This window comes from Chelmon rostratus, chromosome 20 (genome assembly GCF_017976325.1).
Source record: "Chelmon rostratus isolate fCheRos1 chromosome 20, fCheRos1.pri, whole genome shotgun sequence".
Lineage (NCBI taxonomy): Eukaryota > Metazoa > Chordata > Actinopteri > Chaetodontiformes > Chaetodontidae > Chelmon > Chelmon rostratus.
The window spans coordinates 17,613,115-17,640,073 of NC_055677.1; the positions used below are offsets into that span (position 1 = coordinate 17,613,115).

At 41.5% G+C, this 26,959-nt stretch overlaps 1 protein-coding gene across 1 annotated transcript in view; it reads left to right on the forward strand.

The window, feature by feature from the left end:
• Positions 1 to 26,959, forward strand: part of LOC121624089 (phospholipid phosphatase-related protein type 5-like) — an 81,458-nt gene that overhangs the window by 39,262 nt on the left and 15,237 nt on the right. Inside the window, exons 3-4 of the mRNA XM_041961699.1 lie at positions 11,572 to 11,822; positions 26,048 to 26,224. Coding sequence (XP_041817633.1) covers positions 11,572 to 11,822; positions 26,048 to 26,224 — 428 coding nt within the window. The remainder of the gene's footprint in view (positions 1 to 11,571; positions 11,823 to 26,047; positions 26,225 to 26,959) is intronic.

Here is a 26,959-nt window from a genome sequence, read left to right on the forward strand (position 1 = left end):
TGCCTCTCTTTGGTCTTGGAGCCAATGGCCTCCTGGATTGATCTGACTTAGAATGTGAAGGGATTTGTGTGTGAGAGATCAGAGGGCATTAGGCTCTATAACTGAAGGCTGGGACAGTGACTGGGCTGCCCTGTAGGTTTCATACTGTACATGCTGGGAACACTGGAGCTGAGTGCTTCCCTTGTACAGCGGAGGACTGATAGGTTGAGGCTGTGATGTGAATGCAGCTAGAGGAATCCATAGGGAACCTGTTTCTTCAGGGCTATTTTTTTTAAACTGAGACAGTGTGATGTGCAGTGACTAAGGATTTTAAAACCATGTAGTACAAAATGATCATCACAACAGTCTCTTATGCTTGGATACTCTGCACAACATCAGCACGATAATGGCCCAACCTGACAGAGGTAGGGCATCAGGAACATAAATGAGTATGAAACGTGACATTTGCTAGTTTAATCTGGTGTACTGCATCATAGTTGAAGACAACAGGCAAAGTGTTAGCAAGGTGACAACATCTTACAAGGTTGCAACAAAATGATCTTGTTGGCCCTGGTGGAAGAGTTAAGCTAGTCCTGGGAACTGATCAGTCACCTCCATATATTATGTAAGTTGTGAAAGATGGCAAACCATGATCAGTCATGGTTTGCCATATAGTCTGCCAGGCCTTTTGGCCAAGTTATGATTATGTAATCTGAGAGAGTGACCATATCACAAGACTAAAACGATCATGTAGTCTGATCCTGCCATCAGTAAGTTGTTTTTACACCAGCTTTAGAGCTCCTTGTCATAGACTCTGCAAGTGTGGAACTCTACAGGGTGGATGAACGGTATTCATCTAAGATACTCACTGAAATATTCACTAAGATAGCACTGTGTAATATATTGTTGAAAACTACTATTATTACTTCTGTTGTTATAATAATAATAATAATAATAATAATAATAATAATAATAATAATAATAATAATAATAACAATAATGCCGTTATTATTATTATTATTATTATTATTGTTGTTGTTGTTATTATTATTATTACTATTATTATTATTATTATTATTATTGTTTATTTTTTATTATTATTATTATGTTTCAGGGATGCATTTGAATTTATTATGTTTACTACCTGTTGATTTGTCACCTGTCTGTATCTGTCAAGTCATATGTTCCTATTTCAAAAAAGGAGCTTCCCTACACTTTTTCAACTTGTATTCTTCTGTCCTCTATAACACAATATCTAATAGCCGAAAGGTGTTTCCAATGTAAAGAAACATGATGATGAAGAATGGATAAAGATCTCTGCTTGACCAAAATGCATTATATGGTGAGTTGAATGGTAAACTCAATGAAGATGAATCCATCTGCCCATGGGTTCAGGTTCAGTGTACAATCACCACAGGGATGATATCATTACCAGCCTTGCAATGAATCTTCTACATAGTCCCTGATGTCGAAACTGGAATAGAACATATTCCACTCAATGTCACTCACTACGTCCATAGGATAGTCTCTGATAGGGCCGTCTACCACCTGACCTCTCTCACCACAGCTTTCTGAAACATCCTTCATCTGTGTTCTGGCATGAGGAAGATGGTGGCGTGGTCTGACTTCCATAATGGTGGGAGAGAGTTAGCTTCGTGACCATCCTATTTAGATTCTTGCCTTTAAGGTTTTGTGTGTAAGATCCGTTAATGTAGAAGCAGATTCTCCCTCCCCTGCATTTCCTTGAAGGCTCTGTTATATGGCCCGCTTGCAAAAGGTGAAAGCCGTGCAGTCTCCGGTGTGTACTCACTGAGCCAGGTTTTAGGAAAGCACAGGGGGGCATATGTGCCCATGTTCGTTCTGTTAAGGAACAGCAGTTCGTCTAGCTTATTTGTCAGAGAGCGGACATTGGCCAGATGTAAAGACGGGAGCTGTCTCAGCTTAATGAGCGATCCGGCTCGCTTCCCCCATCAGCATCTGCTGCAAATCACATACAGAGCTGCTGCTACTCCAGCTAGAAATTCAGAAAAGGCTGACGAGTAGATTTACAAATGTTTAACAGTGTATTGTATCGTGGAGGGACAGCCCAAAATGTGACAAATAAACAAAAACAGAGAAAGTAGCATAGAGTACAGCATCCACCATCCGCAGCGCCATGTCCATTTTTATCTTTAGACTGACTCTGATACAATATAGTGAACACTGGATCTTCAGGAGCTTAAAAAAGTGTATATGAAAGTCACACAGATTAGATAGAGTTAACATAACAGTGTGAAAAAGAGAGAATATGTCTGGAGAATAAAACACACTCGATAATAATAGCAAAAATAGAGTACACAGAATGCATAGAATACAACATTTTAAAAGAAGTGCAGCAGTGTGTGAGGCAAAGTGCAAAAGTTTCAGGCCTGTATTAAAAAGCCATAACTAGTTAAAGGCTAATGTGGAGAGATACGTTTTTAGCTTTCTTTTAAAAAATATTGTGTGTTTCAGAGCTTCGGGGTGTAATTGGCAAAGGCTGAATCCCTGATTTTCTTTCTTCTGTTGCTGGAAACCTTCAGTAAACCAGCAACAGACGCTCACAGTGTTCTTGAAGGCAAATAGTGAACAAGGGAGTTAATAATGTATCTGGGTGTACAAGGGCTTTGTATACAAGGAGAAGGGCCATAAAATCAATTCTGAATGCAACAAGAGGCCCATGCAGAGCAGCTACAACTGGGCTAATGTGATCTCTCCTCCTGGTTCTGGCTAATAACCAAGCTGCAGTTGTAGATGAGCTGAAGTCTTTTCAAACACAACAACAGTGATGTTCAGAAACAGGTAATTCTAACACTGAAACACTGTCAGTGTTCAACCCTGTTGTTAATACCCAATCCAGGATATTGTGTAAGTTCAAAGTAAAGTAAATTCACAAGCTTCATAGCTTTGGAGTCATTCTTTTTGTTGATATGGTTATTCAGGTCTCCATTCCGGATTAATCTGTCATATCCAGTGATATGGTGCAAGTGCAGTCAGCTCTGAGAATTCCTGCATAAACGGGGATGAATATCTTGATGGTCGATGGAGTGTAATAATGAGCGCTGATAATTCCGCTTTGAGCTCAAGAGCGAGATATTTAAATGATGTGAATTCACCCAGATCAGACTGTTTACATTGCCTGCAATGCCTCCTCCATTCCTGTTTTGGCTGACTGACTGATAAAAAACATAACGTGGAGGACAAGCCTCTATCAGTGTTGCCACAACAGTAATGCTGTTAAGCCAGATCCCAACTAAAAACATTAAATGCAAATACTTTTCAGCTGCCAGATTATGGACCAAAAATGTTTTGCTAGCCAATGATCTGACATCAAAAAGAGCTAATTTCAGCTGAAGGGAGACTGACTGTGGCTCAACAATGACAAATTTCAGCTTACTGAGAGAGGTACCAGATGGTCTGTGATTGCCACGGGGTGTTTGACCATGCCACCAGCTGTTTCAGGTCAGTGGTATGTTTAAGGAAGCGGCATGGGGTCTGTCTCATTTTTGCTACACCTGAGTGATGATTTCTGCATTATTGTGTCTAATAGTTCACCCTCAGATGTCCTCTTTGTCCTTCTGAAATGGAGCTGTTGCTCCTCCACCCAGGATGCTCTGCTGTGTCCTGCAGCTGTCATGCAGAAGCTGAATTCTTTCAGCCTAGCTGCTCCCAGATCTTTTCTTTTGTGTTTTTCTTGCCTCTCTTTGCTAATATCAGAGCGTGCCAGTGATTGCACGTGACACTTTCCATGTCTGCGCTTGGGCTGTTGGTATGTATGCTCGTGTGTGTCCCCAAGTATGTGTATTCATGTGCATCAGTATGTCTGCCTGCACATGCTTGTTGCCAGGATTTGCATCTGCTGGAGAGCAACATCATGTGAGCCCAGCCATCTCGCGGCTCCACAGCCCTCCCCTTTCACTCATGCACGGCGTTGCTTTGCATAATGACTCACAGGGCCGTGCTGTTTGGGAAAGATTAAATTTAGAACACAGCCGAGGGTCGTGTTGCTCTCTCACACTCAACTTCAGCAGCGTGTTTTTACCATAATGCATTTTAAGGCTTTGCTTGTTGAACTTTAGATTTGGGAAGTTCATCCACAGCCCCGTGTTTCAGTGACATTATGTAAAAGAGTCCACATTAACATAAATGTTTAAAAAGATGTGAGGATAGCTCTTTGGGTACACAAGGCACTGTTATTTTACACAGTTTTTAAAAGTGCCTCAGTACTATTGGTAAAGACCCTCTGTATACATCCTTCCAAAGCTTTGAGAAGCTACACATTTATATGATGATACAAGTGGAAAAAATACCCAGACTATGGGATATTTTTGTCATTTGAGGTGGGTAGATTAGGTGAGAGCCATAAATAATTTCTGTAACTTTGCTGAGAGTCATGGTAGACTACACATTGGACCCCAACCAAGCCAGCTTGGCATTTTTAGCATCTTGTATTACATAGGTCTCAGTAAGCAACTTCACTGTTCCACCAGACTGTGCCTATGAACAATTCTGTAACTCACGATTTACATGCAGTGCCAACATTCAGTGTCAATGCAAGGAGTAAATTGGCATTTATCCTCGCTCCTCGGAGCTGCAGTGTGCCCTTTGGGATGGCCGGCAAGATGGCAGACCAGAAGTACTTCGAGCCAGGAGCGAGGACACGACAATTAAGAGAAATGAGATGCGCCCATGATCTGGGGTTTTGAAGGAATCTTCTATTATCAACATTCTCATCTGGTCATAGGGTTGCTCACTCAAAGGTATGATTGTTATGGTTTAATGCTCCTGAGGCAAGGATAATAGTCATAGTCGCAGGATCGCTGAAGTGAATCTTTCCTGTTTCAGTTCTCCAAATTAACAGATGTCTGTGGAGGAGCAATCTTCACTGCTGTTGGTCACCATCACCAAGCACTTTGTTGAAGCTGTCAAACACAGAGAGAGAAGGCAAAATATTTGGAAATGCTAGTATTTTTGTTACGACGACATGGGTTGTCCTAGATGCTGCGTTCATAGCCTTCCACGATGAAACATTACGTGGGTTAAAACGGGTATTTGATAGGTGTCTAAAAAATGTGGTGGCTGAACATGGATTGTTCGGTCTTGCCAAAGCATGCCACTGCCATCTCAGTCGTTGATTTATATATAATTTACCAGAAGCCTGTGTTGCAAATAAACACAACGCTCTGTGCATCCACTGGAATAGCAGGACAACTCACAGCAGCTCATTTCACCAGGAGCTGTCCTCCATAATCAACACTTAACAGAACTGCCCTGCCTTCCCCTCTCTCTCCACCTCTCAGCGTCAGCGTTAACGTTTTATAATCTGTGTCACACTCCTCTGTCAGTAAGAGCAGCGTCTCCAGAGACTGCAGTGCCGCTGATGTTGAAGTCTATGTGGCTGCTGAATGCAGCACAGCTCCACTCTGATTTCAACACAGAAACATCCCTCTCTCTTCCAGTGTTTGGCTTCGACCTCCCTCCCAAGGTTGCTCTGCACCGTGAGCTCTCTTTGAACAAGTTCTAAAAATGATCTCTTAAAATGGTAATCCTCAGCCTCCTCAGTGTTTTCTCACTTGTGTTTTTGCACTAAACTCCAAGCCTGAGTTTGGGATTTTCCCTATCATGTGTTTATATCCATATCTATTATTATATTATTATGTAGGTTAAAAAACACAATGTTAAACTCCACCTTTTAGACAGTGTATTACAGATAAGTTAGCTCCTCTGGGGCTGGCGGTAATCAAACAGTCAGAGGTATTGCAGATTGATTTTGGGATCCTTATCAAATATGTTTTAGGAAATAAATTTACCTGTGAATTATATGGTTTGATTATATTATATCTCTACCATGTGTAGGCTTTCACTTCATTCTCATATGTGTCTTTCAATATGTAATAGAGTAATGTTTTATTTTGATCCATGGACTCGGTTAATAGAGGTGCCCAGAGACATCATTTTATCTTTGTCTGTTCAACCAATGAAATGATCTGTCTCATCTGTATGTGGATAGAAGACCCGAAGTGGGCATGGTTTATGCTGGAAGTCGTGTTAGATCCAGCAAATGTTGAGCCTTTAGAGCATCAAATAGATTTAATCTTAGTATGTAATTGATTATGAAATATATTTCAGTGTCCTCATACACATTTATTTTTAAAGTAAAGTAAGTTTTCTGAACTGTCTAAATTGAGGTAAATGCAACCTTCTCTTTTTAACTACGCCAAGGTACAATAATAATAAAAAACACCCATAATGACAGCAAGCAAATTTTAAGGCATTATTTTTCATACTAGCCTGAGTGAGACTGCACCCCTCATCCTGCTCACACTCGTCCAGTGAACATATTCATTCAGCACACTCGTCTCCATCCAAAGAGATCTGTGTACACTGCTATGTGTGGCATAGCTGTCCCGAGGGTAACGCTGACAGAACACCAGAGTTTGTCCAGTATGTCAGGTCCAGCTGCAGGGAGGGAGGGACAGTCATAGTTAAGAATGGGCATTTTTATCTTGTAGCCAATAGTATGATTATGACGATTTGAAGAAACATAATAATTGACACACAGACATGTCAATCACAGAGATGACCTTTTCTTTTTTTTCCAAATAATAACCTGAACAATGTATTTGAATTCCAGTGCATCCCTACCAGTTAGTTTAGCTCTTTTCTTAAAACCAAAAATTAAGACAGTTTAAAAAAAAAAGGTGTGCTGAGATACCCTGACATTTAGTCGCTGGTAGGTCAAGCTCTAAAACCTCTGGATGCCACTGGATAGTGTCTTTGACACTTGGCACAGCACACAGAACTCCTCCAGGCAGCTCCCCATGAGCAAACTGACTCTGACATGTAAAGGCAGTAAAGTGCCACTTTAAAATAGCAGTTGGTTAAAAATGAATAACACTGAAATAGTGTTATTCATTTCTACATGGGTTTTTCATGTTTTTTTTTCTATTTAACATTCTGATCATATCTTCAGCTGCTTGTTCTGTCTGCATTTGCTTAATCGTTGCCTGTACAAAATAATTACCCGCAATTCATTGATATAACTACGGGAAGGCTAACCGCTGTGATGATGCTCATTGGTTATCAGCAGGTTGAACTGTAAAGGGGGAAAATGGTATGCTGTAAAAACACACACTGGCACACTACAAAATAGAGCAGTTATGAAAATAAAAAAGAGCCTAAATCATCAGAGAGATTTTAGATTGTGTGTGATTTCATTTGCAGCTGAGCAAAACACGTTTGAGAAGATTAGATACTGACTGAAATGTGTGTATAATTTGATAATACCTGCAGCTGGTCAGACACTGTGAATTAGAAAAACGTTTTTCGAACCTTGATGCAAAACTAAAATTATGCACGGCTTGAAAGTATATTTTCTTTCCTGTAGTCTAGTTAGCTGGAACAAGGAGGGAAAATCCATTGTTGCCTCTTAGTTCTGGTCCCTCTTTGTCAGGTATACCCACACTCGCATGCTGATGCACATCTTTCACAGTGTAGATTGCTTATATTGGTTCCTTGATAGTCCCCATTCCATCTCCAGCAGATGGATTAACAGTAGGAGTAATCAGGCGACCTCAGCCTGGTTGTTTGGTGAGCAGCTTTCAAACCAGCCTAAATAGAGTGAACCAAATGGACGAACATGCCAGAGATTGTTTGAGCTAAACCAAGCAGGTTAGCCGTGACATCACCCTTGGGGCCTTTTCAGACCAGCAGTATACTGTAGCTGTTTTGCTTTGGTCTGAATCAGCAGATGACCTGACAAACATCACACATTTTCTTCTTTGGTTTTGTTTATTTTGACAAAGAAAAAAAAAATCGGATTTCTAAAACCCCACGTACGTCTATTCCAACATCATCCTGAAGCCTTCCGACCATTTCCAGAATTTACCATGAATGGCTTCGAGCACACCCCCAGTTGCCTGGTTTGCATGTGAAGGGCCAGTATTTAGTTTAGCTTGGAGCACAGAAATGACATCTGAGAGACAGCTGAAGAAAAAGAAGCAAACTTTTCCCGACTGTAAGCTTGAAATACTGGTTGATCAGACTGACTGAAGAAAAAGCATACTATCTGGAAGCCTAAGCTCTGGCATCACAAACATAATGAAACAAGCTGAATGACAGAACGTAACCGAAGCAGTAAAGGGTGTTCGGTCCAAACCACGGACCCTGGAGGAGACTCAAAAAAGGGGTCTGATTTCAAGTGTGAGGCCAAGAAGTGTCTTACTGCCCAGCGAGTGTGTGAGCCGCACAGTGGCGTTTTATCCCCCTGTTAGCTGGTCACACCTGAAAGTGAAGGTTATTCTTAGTCCCTAGTAGGATAATAATCATAACACGTCTATATATGGTGACAGGTATATTCACTTAAGATAGAACAAAATTAGAGCTTGCCAAAAAAAGGTTGTTAACCACACACACCAATGTCTAATTACAGTATCTATTTTTAAACTATAGATTACATCCTGCGTAAGTGTAGTGAAAAGAAATCTCTCAATTAAATGACACTCAAATTCACACTTTTATTTTCCTTTTATGCTCAGAGTCATAAGAGTCTGATTAGTATACCATGTGTGAACAGTACACAGGGATTTTTATAAATGCAGAAACCTGGAAAGTGGTGCAACTACACTTTTCGTGCATGCAGGGTTTCTAAATTTGGCCTGAGGTGTAGGCAGGATGCCGCTGTTGTCACTGATGGATGGCTTTATCTATAGAACTGTAGCCAGCCAGTTGATTTTCTTGAATTCAGTAGACAGGTAGATTGAAAAAGGATTTTTACTTAATTCAGTAGCTCTTAATTAAGTAACATTTCAACTGGTTGCATCTATAGTCAGATACACATATCTGCAAAATGACTACCTCTCTGATTTGAGAGAAGAGTTGAAGGCGTCAGGGAATGCCACTGTAATTACCGCTCAAACAAGCTTCTTACAGAGCAGGCCTCCGGATGTCTGATGCTGATATGAATGAGATGCAATCTCCTTCGTGTCATCAACATAGTCACACTGCAGAGTTTCCAAATGTCCTTGCCCGTCATGACACTGACTCTCACACTTTGGACTGTATTTTGGTCTGGCAAGATAAAATACAGGCAGATACAAACGTCAGTGAGAGTTGGACGCCAACACACTGGTGAACAAAGACACACAGACCTGCTAAAAATACTAAATTTCCTGCTGGTTTTCCTCCTGGGAAAAGGGAGAGAGCTTTGGCGAGAATTCCCAGCAAATGTACCATGATCTCATGGTACCATGCTGGTATTCAGCCCGTATCCAGACTGAAAATAAACTTGTAAAGCAGCTCATCTGATTGTTTCTAACTGCCTGGATGAAAATACCATTAAATGGCTTCACTGCCTTCTTGTAGTTACTGATTTTCCTTGAATGCTCAAAGGGAAACAATTTTAAATTCAATTGTTCTCTGGTGAACACACATCCCTGATATATGACTGCACGCTTTAACACTGTTTCTGTGACTGTGACATCGTCATCTTCACCTCCAGCTCGGTGTTCTGAGGCCTCTCGCTGTGACTTGTCTGTGTCAAAGTGTTTGTAGGCTCACAGGGAGTCTGGGAGAGTGTGATAACTTTGAGACGGACGGGGTTGTGCATCACACTGCAGCATTGTGGGGACGCTGGCGCCAGATCAAAGAATAGGTGCATTGCTTCAACCCGGCTCACCCTCCAACACACACACACACACACACACACACACACACACACACACACAGGATGGAAACACAGGATGACCACATGCACCCAATAGGCATACAGACTCTAGAGCACACACACATGCATGGCAACACAGTGGCTCTGCAGCAGATCATGGCATTGTTTGAAGCATGCAAACTGAATTAGATTTATGCCCTAATAAGCAATTTTGGTTGTCCCTCACTGTGTTCCCAAAGAGAAGACGAAGGAGGGGGGTTAGCGAGCGAGCGTAAGTCGTCCATAAAACACAGCGCACCCGCGTTTCCGCGTTCGTGTGGGGGGAAAGTGGGACAGAGTCGGGCCGATGCGCTGTGTGGCGAGCGCTCAGCGAGTGAGTCACACAGCGCTTGACAAAACCTATTTGATGCTTGTTAAGAAATGGACCTGTCAGCATCTGGAGCCTCACATGGCCGCTCTGTGCGGTTGGTGGTGAAAAAGGAAAGGCGATGAGTTAGACAGCGACATTTAAAACAAGAACTTGCGAGAGAAGAAGAAAGATGTGCCTTGGTCAACAGCCGCGACGCCTCGCCCGTTTTCATGGTTGTCATCCCGCTAAATTTGAATTAGTTTGCAGCGGCACACACACTTGACAGTGATTGGAGAAGCTGCCATTGTTGCCCCAGCAAATAATGCATCTTAGAAGTGTGTGTGTGCCTGTTTGTGGTGCAGTGAACACCTCTCTCAGTGTGTGTGTGTGTGTGTGAGAGAGAGAGTTGTCTGACTAAGCGCCTGTTTGGTAATTTAGTGTGACAGAGGGCCAGGCTCTCGTAGGAGGGAAGCAATTATTTCTGTTAAAGCCCCTCAATCATTGAGACGTAAAGCCTGGCTGGTTGGGTTAAGAGCGTATGAGAGTAGGAGAGCATGAATGGACAGTGGCACCTGGGCGACTGTTGACACTGTGTGCGTGTGATTGGACTTGGCGAGCAGCGGGGGATTGTGTTCCCGGTCCCTGTAGACAGCGGGGCTGTTTTATGCAGCGTCACACTGTGTGAGGAGCAGCAGGTCTCTGTTGTGGGATGAGCAGGCTTCGTCTGATCTTAGAGGGAATCACACTAAAAATACAAGTCGGATGAATGATTTATGTCCCATCCTTGCTGTATTAGTAGTCACTCTTCTAGTCTTTCAATACCAGGTGTCTTTTTTGGGAGATTAGGGAGAGGAGAGACAGTAGAACTACAGACATTGGATATACTGACTCAGATGTTTATCGCATGTCAGTTTCTGCATTATTGTTAATTACCATAATCTAATCTTGCAAAACAAGACTAAATTAAACAAAATATCATAGGTGTAAACTGATGGTAATGGTCAATAATGCCACAATGATGGTGCCACTGATCTGGGTGTGGTGTGAATATTCTACCTGCTCTTTTTGACTACATGTAGATGCACTGGGATGCATACACATGCAGTCTCTACAAGACATGTTAGACAGCGAGTGGCTGCTGAACTCTCCTCCAGTGTTCTCAGCGTAAACATGACAGCAGGTGTGTCGCCAAGGTGGGCGGCATCAGCAAAGACAGAGACAATGTCTGCCACTCTCATGAATGTGTCCAGCTGTTTCGCACCAGTCTCTCTTACCTTACTGCCAGCACCGATTTTAAGGCGAGGCGAGTGGCGATCTAGTCCTGGAATAGAAAGCAGCACCCATTTTTCTCAAAAGTAATTAATATCTTCCTATATTCAGGCTTATGTGGTATTAGTTTGTGTGGAGGCTGGTGGAACAGAGTGGTGAACTGAAACTTTTCCATGCTAAACTGTGATGAAGTTCATGATATCGATAGCCAAGACAAGTCAACGTTGCTGCCAGTGGTAGCTCCACCCCTCTGTGGTTGCTCCAGCTTAACATCTTTTGTTTTTCTCTGCAGGAGTCTACACCTTTGGCCTCTTCACTGTTGACATCTTTGTCAACGCAGGCCAGGTAGTGACAGGGAACCTGGCACCGTACTTCCTGACGGTCTGTAAGCCAAACTACACCGCACTGGGCTGCCAGCAGGCCCTGCGCTACATCAGCCACCAGGAGGCCTGCACAGGAAACCAGGACGACATCCTGCGTGCTCGCAAGACCTTCCCATCCAAGGAGGCTGCACTCAGCGTGTATGCTGCACTCTACCTGGCTGTAAGTTACTCTGCTCCCCCACTTACTGCTCTCATTGTATATACTGCAGGTTAAATGAAGAATGCTCTTATTCATGGTGGTGTGTGTTTTAGTTCAACTTTTTTACAGTTTGAATTTCCCAACATTTATATTTACTGAAGCTCTGCTGCTGCTCACAGAAGTAAGCAGTACATTCACATAGCTTTATTAAGGGTAAGCAGAATTGCAAGTGTAGCGATGTGAGCTACCACTTATTCCACATTAGTTTAAGCTTTAATGCACTGTAGCTACCCCTAGAGATATGTAGCTAGCTAAGCAACAGCAATATGGCAAAAGTAGTAGTGATGATTTTTTTTTGTTGTTTTTCATTGAATCATCTTCATTCCAAGTCAATGCTATCTTAGTATCAAAAATTCTGTCAGTCAAACAGACAGGCAGGCAAAACATGTTAAGATCAGTTGCTAATTAGACAATAAGCTGTGCTCTCTGCTCCAAAGCCAATATGGCAACAAAAACAAGAGTGTGTGCAGGTTCATCTATGTTTGTGAGCATACGTGTGCGTGCCTGTGTTGCAAAGGAATTAAAATCCTCACTCTCTCGGGGCAGTTCCTCTCCACACCCTCTGCCAAATTTCTATCAAGTAAGATAAGCTTGTAAGCTTGAGCCCAGGGATTGGTGCATGATATCGTTCATCATCATGTGGAAGTGGTTCTGTTGGCTCTATATACATGTCTGTGTATTGTGGTGGCATCATTTACTGATCATCAGCAGTTTTCTTTCAGACTGCAGCAGAAAGCTTCACTGCGCCTGAGCTTCAGAATTGCTTGCGAAAAATAGCGACACTACGGCTACTACCCAACACTGACCACACCTAATGTTGTGTCATGTTATAACAGCGAGGTTGCCAATCAAGCAGCAGACACTCAAGGAAAACACAGTGACGGGCTGCTGGTTGGCAAGAAATAGTCCAGCCTGTAAAATCCCACCTTTTTATTTTTACATTTCAATGCTGAAATCTTTTTTTTCTCCTATAAATTATGGAAAACCAATGGTCAAATTGTTAATATGATAATATATGGTTAGAGAACCATCCAGGCCTTTGTGCAAGTATTCGGGTTAGTATTTGGCCAGTCATGCACAAGCCTGTGAGAGGCAGGTATTCAGGCACTGGAAGACCAGGTACTTCAGCCACAGTAGAGATGCAGAATCTGCAAGCAACAAGTCCCATCAAGCCAACAGCCAGAAACTGCTGTTGGAAATATTTAGGAAATATTACAATCCTGATTCCAAAAACCTTGTTTAAAAAGTAAAAAAAAAACAAAAAACAGAATGCAATCATTTGCAAACAAAGTGTGTTTGCTGACAACATTTTTCTGAAATGTTTCGATGCCCATGTAGTGATATCCTTTATACGAGCCTTGCCCCATCCTTGCATGACTGAGCCTTTTGAGGATGCCCCTTTGGAGTCCATTATTATGAAAGGAGCTCTGTTAGATTGTATTTTGGCACTGCTGCACTTTGACTGGCACTGGCACCTTCTGGCACATTGTTAACCTCGTGTTATAAAGGCAAATTCTCCCGTGCACATGTCTTTTTTCTAGAGTTGCAAAGCTTTGACATCAAAACAGTGTGTTTGGTCAGTTGTAATGATGGTCCTGGAGCAACCTAATTATGATGTTGTAGGAACAACACCAGCGCGGCGATATCATAATGTGCCTTCCAATCTATTTTCATAATCACCCTCTCTTACCAACTCTCTCAAATTACAAGTGAAGCATAATGTGTAAGTGATGCATTTATCCTGAATTTATATGTCCTTTTCATGTTTTCCTTTATATAATACAGGGATGTTCATAGCATTTCAACAAACAAACAAAGAAAAGGAAACAGACATAAAATACATTTAAATAAAGCTGGTAACAGAGGAAACATGATAAAATAGAAATAAATCATCAGCGTTCAGGGCTTTCTCTGGCAGTCCAACTGTTTATCCATCTGACATAAATGACCAGACACTTTGTCTGACTGACAAACTAAATTCCATTTTTGCAGTGTTGTTGCAGTATTTTCTTTTTGTACAGGTCGAGTGTGAATGTTCTCACAAGAATAAAAGCAAAAAGAAGTCATCTTTTGTAGCATTTACATCAAGCTGATCCATCACCCTGGTTAGCAGTCCAACATGCTTGGAGGTTTTAACCCACAGAGAGCAGTGCAGCGGCACATTAATGTGGATTTATCCTTAAAGCACGACACACAATTCAAACATTTCCAGAAAGACTCTGATTCTGGCAGATTTTTTGATTGCTTTGATTTTCTGTGTCAGAGAGCCAGCGTCTGCCTGAGTGCCCATGAGCGATGGATGCACGGCTTTGGACCATCAGTGACTCCCTGTATGATGGGGGGAGCAGATTGCGTCTGTTATCTAGGTCATTTAGCAAAGGCCATTGTGTGTGTGTGTGTGTGTATGTGTGTGCATGGATCGGCATTTAGGACATACATGCAGTTTGCACACACACACACTTAAAAAGGATAGCACAAGGGCACAGACCCTGCAGCTCGGAGGAGATAATGATTACTCCTCTTCAAACTCTCATTGTCTCGGTCATTACAGCAGTGGCAGGGCCAAACACAGCCACCCGGCATCCGCTGAACCAGAGGATTTGTCAAAATGAGGCTGTAATTACCCCATTCAAATGGTAATGAACAGTAATGTGGAGACTTAGAATTACTTATTGTAATGTTTTGGCCTGAATAGCCACTGTAAGGTTGTGTCATTTTACACTGCAACCAAAAGCAAGTATGACTCATTTGTACCAAAAAGTGTCCTTGCATGGCAGTGGCACTTTCTTAACAACCTTTTAATTTTATTAATTTTATCTGTGTGGCTCATTCCCATTGGTTATGAAAACATCTTATTCACTAGTGTCATTCAGAAGCATGAAAAGTCACAGGTTTAAACCACTGAAAATCCAGTTTAAACCAATTATCTAAACTACTGATTTAGGAGTGAATGATAATAATAATAAGTCAGGTCAAAGTGCTTTACAACAAACAGATCACATGCACAAAGTACTTAACATAAAAAGTGACAAAGACGGGGGAAACACTATGAACCAAACTGTCCACTGCAAACTGAGTTGCAGATCTCTGTTCTGATTCATTTGACCAATCATACTTGCTATAGTTACACAGACACACATTTTGTGATGCAGTGGACCATTACCAAGGAGATGCATATATTTTGAAATATAAATGATTTACTTTTGCTACCTGAACTAGCTATTGAATTGTTAAAAACCTCTTGCATGTAGCTGTATCTAGCGTATTTGCCTCGACTCTAAAATTAACATGTGGGTAAAATAATGTTGTGACTAATTGTCAGTAATAGTTGTGACTAACAAAGTTGTTTTACTTCAGACTCACTAGGTGCATTTCATCCACTTGTTTTTTGAAAAACATCTTTTTATTTGTCCATAAAAACAAATCTGAGCATACTTTTCAACATTAGGATTTTAAAATGAGGGAAATTTTCCGTTTAGACAAGGCTCCAAACAGTGAATCCTAAAGTCACCTCTTGGTTGTGGTCAGAATCAGACACCTGGTTGAAAGTGAAATGCTGCGAACAAAAAACAAAAGGGCGGATAAATTCAGCACCTGAATGTAGTACCTGAAGGATTTGTGCACGTCGCTCACACATTTTGCTTCACTGGTGATTTTGAGAGAGGCTAGTGACGAGTGAGAGGAGAGGGTGATTTTGAAAATGGATGGCAGAGATAGTATAAATACAGTCATTGGGGAGTGTGTTTCCGCGCTCTTGGACACGTTTCTGCTTGGCAGATTTGTCACATTTTCCCTTCGCGTGATACAAGCAAATGCAGCTGGTTTTAGACACAGGTTTAGAAAGGCAGTGAGTGAAGGTAAACAACTGTATTCCGAGAAACCCCCACATCAGTTCTCCGTCAGTGATTCTGGTCACACCTGGAAGAGGCTCAGACAGGTAACTAACTACAAACATAAAGCCCCCCACTCCAGAGGGACTTTCACAGGCTTTCTAAGCCCTGACATAGCAGCCAGGCCAAACTCTGTCTCTCTGTTCAACTTGAAGTATTGTGCTGATCAGCTGTCTGCAGTGTTCACAGGCATCTTTAACACCTCACAGGAGACGTGACATGTACCAGTCAAGACTTCCACCATCATACCATCCCACAGATCCCCCCAAAAGCAAGGACCTCAGGACTTGTATATGGTATGGGTATTTCACCACTGGAAAGATGGTCTTTTGTAATAACACTGGGCTGTCTATGCAGTACAAAGAGGCAACTATTTTCTTTAATTTGTGCTACATAACCAGAGGAAAGAAACAAAGAGGGCTGTGGTTTTCCCTTTTGCTCCAAAATTAGAAAACCCACAACAACCAGAATGCACTGCTGGCCAGCAATGTTCCCGCTGTAGGGTGACATGCTACGAGTTGGCCGTTGGCCTTGGTTTTTGCTCCCCTGCTTTCAAGTAATGGCGGCCTGGTGACAGACCTTTTCACCGCTAAACAGTACACTAAAATAAAACAAAATATTGATTCATATTTTATCAATTTTCATGTTGTGAGATGCATTCTCTCATCTGAGAGAGAGAGAGAGATGAGAGAGGCTCCTCCTGGTTCCAGTTCTATAGTCTTTGTATCTGTGGAGGTGGGCGTACAAAAAAGCTGTAATATCTGTATCTGTAGTTAGGACAACAGCCCAGTAGCAGCAAAAGTCCAGTGGATGACACGAAAGGAGCTCTGGGTACACAAAACATGGAGGGAAGTTGAACATTGTTCATGTGCATATGCTACCCACAGTGTAATGAGACAAAGCTGGTTGAAAATCTGCAAAGTTTCCCTTGAATGACCACGGATCCATTGCCCTTCCCTCTGTGGAATAAAGCTACGTGAGCACCTTCGGCTCACTGACCCCCTCCTGAACCTGCTGCCGTTTGCCTACAGGGGCAATAGGTTTGTAGATGATGCAGTAAACATGACCCTCCACTTCATCCCCCTGCACTTGGACTCCTCATGAACCTGTGGTAGGATCAGCTCTGCTATTAATACCATCACCTTGGCCCTGCTACGGGACAAGCTCTCCGAGCTAAGTGTGCCTCACCTGCAGGTGGATCACAGCAGAGGGCATCTGGGGAAGCATGACTCCTGGACCATCAGCACTGGATCCCCCCAAGGCTGTGTTCTTTCCCCTCTGTTTTTCTCCCCATATACTAACAGCTGCAACTCCAGTCATCAGTCCATCAAGCTCCTTAAGTCTGCAGATGACACCACCTTCAATGGGCTCATCTCTGGTGGAGATGATCTCCCACCTGCCCACAGGTGACCTGGTACAGTCAGATTTACCATCTGGTGACCTGGTACCGTCAGAACTATTTGGAGCTCAACACTCTACACTGCTGTCATTGATTTCACCCTCACCAGCTCCATCACTGCCTGGTAGACTACTGCACCATTAAATATATAGTAGTGCAGTGGTGTACCAAAATCCAATTATATGTTATCAGGAAAAATGCATTTTAAAAATGGCTACATTTACGTAGCACTTTCATCCAAAGCACTTTACACATTGAACCAACCCTACGATCAGTCGCTCCACAGCACTGTCTGACCAGCACTCCCTCAGTAATACCACCTCACAGCATTTGAACTTGGTCAGACAGAGAGATTGATGGCTGAAACAGCGCAGAGAAGATGAGCAGCTCATCCTGGTCCCTCCAGGTTGAATTTTTCATGTCACACTCTCCATTTAGCTGACAAGGCTCTGATATATTGAGCATGCCAACAGCTGCTAATGTCTGACACTAAATGGGATGTATAGATTAGAGCATGCACCCAGCTATGAAATGCTTGCAAAGGCTGTTAAGACAAATCAAGTTGACCTACGTCGTTTCAGGTCAAATGAGGTCCAACTGAGAAACACTAAAACATACTAAACGTTTATGTGGTGTGTGTGTGTGTGTGTGTGTGTGTGTGTGTGTGTGTTTGTGTGTGCGTGCGTGTGTGTGAGCATGTGTGTGTGTTTTGCAAAGGTCAACTAGCTGGTATTTCTGAGCATCTAAGTATAAAATTGATAGTATATGACAGCACATACAAGCCACAATGACTCACAGGGAGAAATCCCCTTGACCCAGTGAAGGACAGGCTTATACACACACACACACTCGTACCACAGTACAACCGATCCAACCTAATACCAGTTGTCAAAGTAGTAGAATCATGACTGCAGAACAGGCACGTTATGTTGAGGGGCAGTGGCTCCTTTCAAAACTGGGTGCAGGCCATAGATGTACACTGACCACATGACCAAACACAAATATAAAGCACTGCATCCTGCTTTAATTAATGGATTAATGAAAACCAATCAAGAATAAAAGAAGACAAAACCTGTAGTGTGCAGCATATCCACACATGTAGAGCAACCGCTGCTGACCGAATCACCTACAGACTGACAAATGTCGACTCACATTATGTGCACACACACTAAAACAGAAATTTAAAGCAACAAAGTGCAGCGCTCTTATTCAACTCACTCACTGGAAAAAATGAATGCTGACGCTGTTGACGACTTCAGCACTTGCTGAACTAAAGCTAGTATGACCTTTTTTTACATTGAAATGACAAGAATAACAGTAAAAGCAACAATAATGCCAGTAGTTGTAATAACTGCTGAAGTCAAGTCAAGTCAAGTGCAAGTTTATTACAGCCCAGTATCACAAAGCATGTCTCAAAGAGCTGTACAAAAAACAGCAATAAGCAAGATTAGAAATGCACACATACAAAAATCTAATTAATCTAAGATGACACCATGTGCTCCTAAACAGAATATAAGTTGAATAGCAGTACTTCAGTATTTAGAGGAGACTGAGTGAGGTTGAAGGCTAGTGCAAAAAGATGTGTTTTGAGTTTATTTTTGAATGAGTCAGCTGAGTTAACCTCTCGAACTTGGGTAGGAAGACGATTCTAAAAAAGAGGGGCTTGTTATGAGAAGAGCCTACCACCTGCTGATGTTTTATTTATTTTCGAAATAGTAGAGAGATTTTTAGGTAGAAGAGCCCTAACAGGTAGTGACTTGTGGTGATAGTATATTTCATAATGTGGCATGCGCAGGGAGCCAGTGTAATCAAATACAAACAGGGGTAATATGATTACTATTAATATGACAATTTTTTTAGCTTTGGCAATGTTTTATCAGTGGAAATAATGTTCAGAGTGACATGGCAAAATTTACTTCTAACCTGCTTTGCATCAAGAACAAGCATTTCAGTTTTTCAGCATTTAAATGAAGGAAATAAGACCCGTCCCTTAGACAGAAATTGTATAATTCTGATATTCTTCCAGATTCACCAGCTGTTGGCAGGCATCAGGCTTATGGAAATGTAAAGCTCAGTATTATCTGCATAGAAATGGGAACCAAGTTTGTAACTATCAAATTATGTACGAAGGGGCAAAAATGCAAACAGAGAAAAGAAAAGGGCCGAGCAGAGATCCCTGTGGTGTACCTTAACTGACCTTCCTTCAGTCTGATGAACAGTTGTTGTGTAAAATGAAGTGAGATCTGCCAGATCAGCATAATCTAAACCAGGAGAGAGCAATGTCAGAGAGAAAATGTCTTGCCGATGTAATAGAACGTGCTGATCAAATGTATCGAAAGTTGCGGTGAGGTCGAGGAGCACCAAGACTGAACCTGAGCCAGAGTCTGAAACAAGTGGTAAATCATTTGCCACTTTTGTGAAAGTGTTTTTTTTTTTTTTTTTTTTTTTTTTTTTTTTTCTGAAGCCGGATCGATGAGGTCCATGCAGATTGTTGGATGGCAGGTGATCTATGAGCTGCTGAGCTACTGCATTTTCAAGGAGTTTTGAAAAGAATGGCAAATTTGTCATTAGTCCGTAGCTACTGATTGGGCTTATGTTTCTCATGGACAGGTCTGATGGTGCCTGTTTTAAAAGATGTTGGCACAATTCTACTAAAGGGAGAGTTGTTCACTACCTGTAGCAATAGTGGGCTGGGAATTGGGAAAAGGTCTGTAATAAATCAGTGGGATCAAGTAAACAATTAATAGGCTTGGAGGAGAGCATCGGTTTAGAGATTGTACTGTATCAGGGGAGATTGGTTGGCTATTGGTTTGTGAAGCTCTTAATGGTCTTAGTCCTACCTATTAAGCAGATTTGCGTTTATCCTACCAACCTTCTAGAACCCCCAGGTCTTCTGGTAGTGACCTTTTAATTATAAGTATTTTTTATAGACATGTTGAGGCATCATGTTACTACTCTGGTCCTTGTCTCTGGAAGAGCTTCCCTGAAGACCTGAGGGCAGCTAGGAGCGTCAACCAATGAAAGTGTTGCTATTTTTAAAAGCAAACGTAAGACCTACCTCTTTAATTTTTCTTCTCGTTTAGATAACCTTTTTTTGTTATCTACTTCCCTTTCCTTTATTCATTTGTTTTAGCCTGTTTTACTACTTGTCCTTTTTATTCTATTTGTATTATCTTCATTGGGTCCCTCTTCATAACTTTTTTTTATGTTTGGTTTTACTTCATCACATCTCCTTCTAGTTGTTTTGTTGTTTTATTCTCTTATTATTCATATCTTTATTTTCTTTTTAATACCCCACCTTACACCACTGGATTATTAACTGTGATTTTATTTTATTATTCATGTAATACTTTTTATGATTTTATATTATCTGTGATTCTATTTGGCTATTTCGAATTTTTACTTTTTTATCCTACCTCTGGTGTTTCTGTATTGCAGATTCACGAAAAGTAATGATAGTGTTTCCTCATTTCCTGCTTTTGTTGAGTCAGTATTTATAACATCGGATCAGACTGGTGTGCGGCGAATGTGTGTGTGTCTGACTGATTGATTGATTATCTCAAAGTGGTCAAGTTTGCAAGAAGAAACGTGTTCAGATGTATTTGCAGTGGATGATTTTTTTTCTGATTTAATCAGTTTCAGTGAAGAATTCTATGACGTCAGTTGCAGTGAGGCAGGCGCTACATATACTGGGCAGTTTAGTGACAGTGGCAAAAATGCATTTTTAATTACGTTACTCTTAAACGTGTAGCTGTGATGGACAAATATTGTTATGGAGTTTATTCAGGTTAAGTTTTATCGGCGTGTTCCCACAAGCAAAATGTTCCCAAATTGTCAGCATTTTTCTTGCATGTAAAACAGTCAAACTGTAACTGAACTGAATTTTAAGAATAACTTCAGAAGCAAATAATGATATATTATTATGATATAATAATAATTCTACTTTTATTCTATTTATGGTACTATGGTAGTATTTAACTGCAGATTGTTATTGTGTAGATAATTATGATGCAAATTCTTACTGTGACCGATATCACTTCAATGAATCATGAATTTATGGCGCCGATGCACTGGACAGGGTGCACTTCACTGTGATCTGCCCTCCGCCTGAAACAGGGCCCATATGAGAAAGTACATTGGTATTAAACAGCAGAGACAGACAAGAGAAGTACAAGAACAAAGAGCGAAGGCCTTGCAGAAATTGTGTCAAGGGACTGCTAAAGGAATTATGGACAGCAACTGCTTCACGTCAGCAAGATGTGCCGATGAATTAAAAGTATAGTATTTTGTACTCTCTAAATATCTAATCCTCAAGTTCTACCTTCCTGCCCAAGGTCTATGGGCAGAAAACGGCAAATTGCTAAAACTTGGTATATTACAACTCTCCTTGTTTTATATGAGGTTAATGTTTATTATAAATTGTCCCTCGTCAAATAAAGAATTGATGAAAATGTTAACAGTGCCCCTTCATTCACCCGTTAATGGAGGAGGAACTGTACAGAACATTGATGAATGCTCTCTCAAACCACTTTAGTGTGTAGCCGTTTCACCATGCAAGTGGAAAAACACAATATTTATGTCCTGAATAACCAAAAGAGATGAGGAATAAATGAATGTCAGCGAGAGAAAAGGAAACATTTGATCTGGCCTTGGAGAAGATTGAATGAAAAACACAATTAGGCCCTGAGAGGCTGTCTGCTGCCTGCACACAACGGATTAGTGATTAGAGCCAAACATAGGCATGGTTCCTCTGGTCTATATTTGTCTCTCTCTCTCTCTGCCTCCTTCCCCCATCTTCTCCAAGTTTAGTATCATGCCACTAAAATGAGGCCATATTGGGTAGTAACATGCACATATCCATGGTTGTTGTACAGGAAGCAGCTCCAGTGTGGAGGGTTGCTGCTAAAACACACTATCTACTTGTGTTGAAAAGCCCTCTCACTAGAAGGATTTTGAAGTTTGAAAAATAGACTGTCTGAGTGTGCTTTGTATCTGGTGAACAATGAGCCCAGTCATGCTGACTCATAGGTCTACAGCTGTCTGACAAAATCCAATTATTCATATAAAAATGACTTGTTGTATGTAATTATTCAATGGTGCATCTGTTCCACCTACAAGGCTACAGGCTGTTTTGTGGCATTTCAGCAGCCAGACAGGAACCACAGCTCTGGCTAACAGTACCAGAGGCTCCTCTCCTCCATCCTCCACAATGTTACACAATTGGTCAAAGGTCTTAAAAGGTCGGAACATGAGTGCGTTTGACACTCCCTGGTTATATGATGTGACAATTAAATGTACTGCTGAAAAAGGACAGAAAGAAAAAAGAGCTATTTCAACTTTCAAACACATTTCCTATGAAGAGGTCTGGGACCCTGATGGCTCCCGTTGTTGAGGGTGTGACGAAACAATGAGTAAGGATGCGGCACAGACAGACTGCGCCAAGTTCAAGTTTTATTTGTCCTTTCAACCATAAAAAAATATACCCGAATGCCATTTTTTTCTCCCAAGAATAGCATATAAAAATAATAATTTTCACAGAAACAGCAAACCTGAGTGCAACGAAACATTTGAGTTTCAATTCAAATAGAGTGCGGAATAAGGTGGTGATACAAAGCTATGTAAGCGGATGTCCTGTTAGCCTCTGGGTGCAGTACATTGTTCACATAGTGGCAACATTCACAAGATTTTGACTAATCATAGTAGAAAAAGCACAGGTGGACATAATAACGTGAGCAGTTTTAATGCAACAACATATCTGAGAAATATGCACGAGACGACACATCATGGGTCTCCAGTATGAAACTATAAGTAGGAAAGCATTTCTGGACAGTTTAAGGCCAAATGCACTGAATGCTGTGAAGTATTTCCTAATTATAAGGATGTTAAAAGACATGAAGTGTCCTATGATAATGATGTATTATTTACTGCAGTTCATCTGAGGCCCATATGGTTAGGGGAGGAGAGGAGAGGGGAAGAGGAAGAGGAAGAGAGGAGGATGACGCTGGAGGCTCCAACTCTCCACCTGACTGTCCCTGTTACGTGTCCTTTTTATTAGTAGAGGCGTAGTCAAATGGATGGTGGGTGCACACATGGGTGGATTATGAAACATGCCTACTGGGCACAAGCCCAGGGGCCCAGGCTGCAACAGTAGGGATTTCCATATTGCATTTGGTGGCTTGTGAACCTTTAAAATTGAGTTAGATTTATTGTGCACATAAAAATATTAAGCAAATTCAATATGTGTGATAGCAGAAAAGCTCTACTTACAAAAATAGAACACCACAAGTTTTCCACAATTATAATTAGCTGTTGCCCCCTCTTTGTTTGGAGTGACTTTCAGCGGGTGGCCTTTAAACACTGAGCACAAGTTTTTTGCTGTTGAACAAAGTAGAATTATGGTGTGTATAAATTTCTAGGACACAGAGTTTCTCTCCTGTCTCTCCTCTTTCCTCTCCTCACTCTGTGTTTGTCACCTTCTCTCCTCTCTCGCCTCATCTCACTTATTTGTCATGTCGTTCTCCCTCTGGGTATCATCCTCTTCCTCTGCTTTCTGTCTTTCTTTTCTATCACTCCTCTCCTCTTTTTTTGTCTATAACTCTCCATCTGCTTCGTTCTCCTCATTTTTTTGCACCCTTTTTTTTTTTTCATCCTGTAGTTCTAGTGGCAGATCTGCCACTTCTCTAAATACAGGGGAGAGAGTAGAAAGATGCCCTGAGGAGAGACTTAACGTATCAGCTCATATTTACACACAGTCACAGCTGTCTAGCGGCATTTCACCACAGAGATTTTAATAAAACATTAGGGGCACAGGAAGAATTTCAGAATAGTTTTAAGAGTCAAACTAAAAGAATGTATATTTTAAGCACTTTTTTGAGTGTCGAAAAAGTTTTTATCCTCATAAACAACTCTGAGTCATGCGGCATGAGTTGAGTCCCGTTTCCTGACATCACATGGCAGTTTTTACTTCCCGCAGTCGTTTACATACAGACGCAGCCTCTGTGAGCGAAACATCCCGCGTTCTGGCTGTCGAACCAATAAGCACTATTCACCTTCACTATTTCAACATGAATTTTAACACACAAAGTTTAACTTCTGATATGCAAAATTACAACCGAACAGAATGATGATGATGATTTGCAGGATGCATCATATTCATGGAACTTTACAGAACCACACAAATATGTCAAACACAATGAAAACACAAGCAAAATCTTGTTATTGTGTTTGGAATATAATGATGAAGTTCATTTTGTGGTTCTGTAATGACTTTATTTTAGCAAACAGAAATGAATGGTTCTAAAGTTCAAACTTTACATGTAAGAATTATTAGATTTTTTGGCCACATGGGGGCAGCAGAACAAGCTGAAAACACAACATCTCAGGGCTGTGCAGGACACACAAGTGCAGGACAAAAAAAAAAAAAATAAGGCCTGCATACACACTGCAAGCCTACGGGCTCAATTCATACATTCTAATTTTTTTCTGTTTGGCTGTTCACTTGTATTTTTTAATTGTGGCCAATTTCAGATTCCAGTGTGAACTGGTCACAGTTCTAAACTGACCTGCATGTGCAACAGAACCATAATGTCACGCAACATCCCACATGCTGTCCTATGGAGGTAAACATGGAAGCCACTGAAGGCATGGTTTCATTTATAAGTTCATGTCCAATTTGTGATTTTGTTTCAGCATCTCTTTCTTTTTCTGACACAAATTAGCTTAACATGGTATCAGGAGAGTCACCTCATGTTATCTTAAGGTAAACAAAGAATGATTGTGATAAGAAACAAATGAATAACTGTCAAATGAAAACAAGGGTGATAAAACACTGAGTGGAAAAAGAATTTCTCTGATTAACTTTCATAAGGAACGGCGGCTCTTGTGTGTTGCTGGTGCGATGAGGACCGAGAAAAGATCAAATAAAATGATAAATAAAGAGTCCTTTTATGAAGTGACGTCTGCTCACAGACTCTAGTTGTGATCAATGACTTCAGACTGTTGGATTCTGTCACAGAACAAAGAAACCTTTGGGATTCCAGTTTCCAGTTGTTACACAGCCTCCCATGTTTGTTTGTTTGTGTAAATATACGAATGCTAGTAAAAATTCAGTGACATTTGTAGCCTAACGCTCATTTGAAGCGTAACATATGGATGTTTTGTATGGCACGAGGTGTTATGCTGCTGTTGTTTACCATTAAGGGCAAATAAAGGACATGTTTGTCTTGTTAAGGTTTGGGTGTTGCCCTGTATGCAACATTAATGTGCTTTGCCAGTCACATGTCTATTTAAGTGATGAACTGCAAAACTTGTGGTTGTTTTGAGAGATCGTGACAGATGTTTTATACTCGTGCTATGATTGTGTGGCCTTTGCTACACAACTTTCAACCTCTGTGGCACAGTGCTTTCACAGGGAGTGAAAACCAAAAAAAGTGATCTTAAAGGTCCAGTCTTTAGGATTTAGTGGAATGTAGTGGTGAGGCTGCAGATTTAAACCAACTGAGCACCCCTCGCCTCAGTGAGCAGGTGTTTGGTTTGTCCATTCTGGGCTACTGTAGAGACATGCCAGTGCAGCATGGCAGAATCTGTGGAATGGTAGCCATTCTCTCTGTAGATATGAAAGCTCATTCTAAGATAATGAAAAAGGAACTATTTCTATTTTCAGGTGATTATATATTAATGAAAGCATAACTGTGGCTATTAAATGACATTTCTGCGAGTGAATCCAACCATCTGGACCCTGAAAAAGGCTACAAAGCTCTGTGGAGTTGAGGGGAGCTGCAGAGTTTATTCTCTTTATTTACAGTCCTCTATCGTGAGTTGAGTCCATGGAACTGGTGATTTTATAAGACATTCAAAAGTTCAGATGATGTAATGCTTGCACGTCTCTTCCCTTGCAGATGTATGTGACCTGCACGGTGCAGGCAAAGGGCACTCGCCTGGCCAAGCCAGTGCTGTCTCTTGGGCTCGTGTGTCTGGCTTTTCTCACCGGCCTGAATCGTGTGGCTGAATACCGCAACCACTGGTCTGACGTCATCGCGGGCTTCATCATCGGCACTGCCATCGCCACTTTCCTGGTGAGATGCACGCCCAAGAAAGCCATATGTGGTGCTGTATGTCTGTGTAGAACAGAGGGGTTGTGTGACGTAGAGTGTGTGGTGGGAGACATAGTGGCATACAGTATTTCCAGCTGTTGGGTTGATGTTACGGTATTTCACTTGCATGTACAGTACTACACGTGCGATGCTCAGTTGCAGACGCAGGTAATGTAAATTCTCATATGCAGTGCTTTTAAGGAAATTGTAATGTCAGCATGCTAAAATACTTACAATCATGACAACATAATTGATGCTAAGCGTGTTTGCCATCTTAATTTAGCATGTTAATTAGCACCAAACACAAATCAAATCAAATCAAATCAAATCAAACTTTATTTATATAGCACTTTTCATCCATTTAAAATGCAACACAAAGTGCTTCACAAGATAAAAGAATACAACAACAGAGAGAATAAAAGCATAATATGACAGACAATATCCCACTTCCAGATATACACACATGCGCTCACACAAACACTCACAAAACACACACACACATACACACACACATACACACACAGTGCTGAGACATGGCAGGGCACTGAGGAACCATGTGAGGAAACACCTATGGGAGCCATCCACACTGGGAAGCGCCACAGCCTGCGGCCACCGGGAGCGCCGCCACAGAGACCACCCAGACGCCGATGGACAGGGGCAGACTCCGCACTTAATGCAGAGCCACCCAAGTCCCTCGGGCCCAGGCGGCCTCCAAGC